The 342-nt window shown below is 32.5% G+C and overlaps 1 protein-coding gene across 1 annotated transcript in view; it reads left to right on the top strand.

Annotated features, from left to right (window-relative positions):
* Positions 1–342, top strand: part of LOC119593903 (NADH dehydrogenase [ubiquinone] 1 beta subcomplex subunit 2, mitochondrial-like) — an 8,010-nt gene that overhangs the window by 7,114 nt on the left and 554 nt on the right. The window contains 2 exon segments of the mRNA XM_037942926.1: positions 215–249; positions 252–337. Of these exon segments, the coding sequence (XP_037798854.1) occupies positions 215–249; positions 252–337 (121 nt within the window).

The following is a 342-nucleotide window of genomic DNA, read 5'->3' as shown; positions in this document are numbered from 1 at the left end:
TAATACATTCCTTCATATGATTATTTTCAAAACAAAGTATTTGGCAAATGCTTAATATCAGGATATGTGAGAGTTATGTATTGCAAGATGATCCTGAAGTATTATATTGTAATGTTGATTAAACATTTATATCTTAGGAACAAGAATGTCAGAAAGTGAATAACTGTTTTAAACTGTGTAAATTTTTGATGATAAAGATAATTTCATCTTCCAGATGGGCATATCGGGCTTCACCACCAAAACCAAGCAAATTACACTATATAAAGCTGAAATGGTTGGTGCGGTGATGTGGTGGTGGATCTTGTACCATCTTATGACTGAACCAGAGCATATTACTGTAAG

Source organism: Penaeus monodon, chromosome 33 (assembly GCF_015228065.2).
Source record: "Penaeus monodon isolate SGIC_2016 chromosome 33, NSTDA_Pmon_1, whole genome shotgun sequence".
Lineage (NCBI taxonomy): Eukaryota > Metazoa > Arthropoda > Malacostraca > Decapoda > Penaeidae > Penaeus > Penaeus monodon.
The sequence above is the reverse complement of the archived record's forward strand: the minus strand, read 5'-3'. Positions and strand labels throughout refer to the sequence as shown.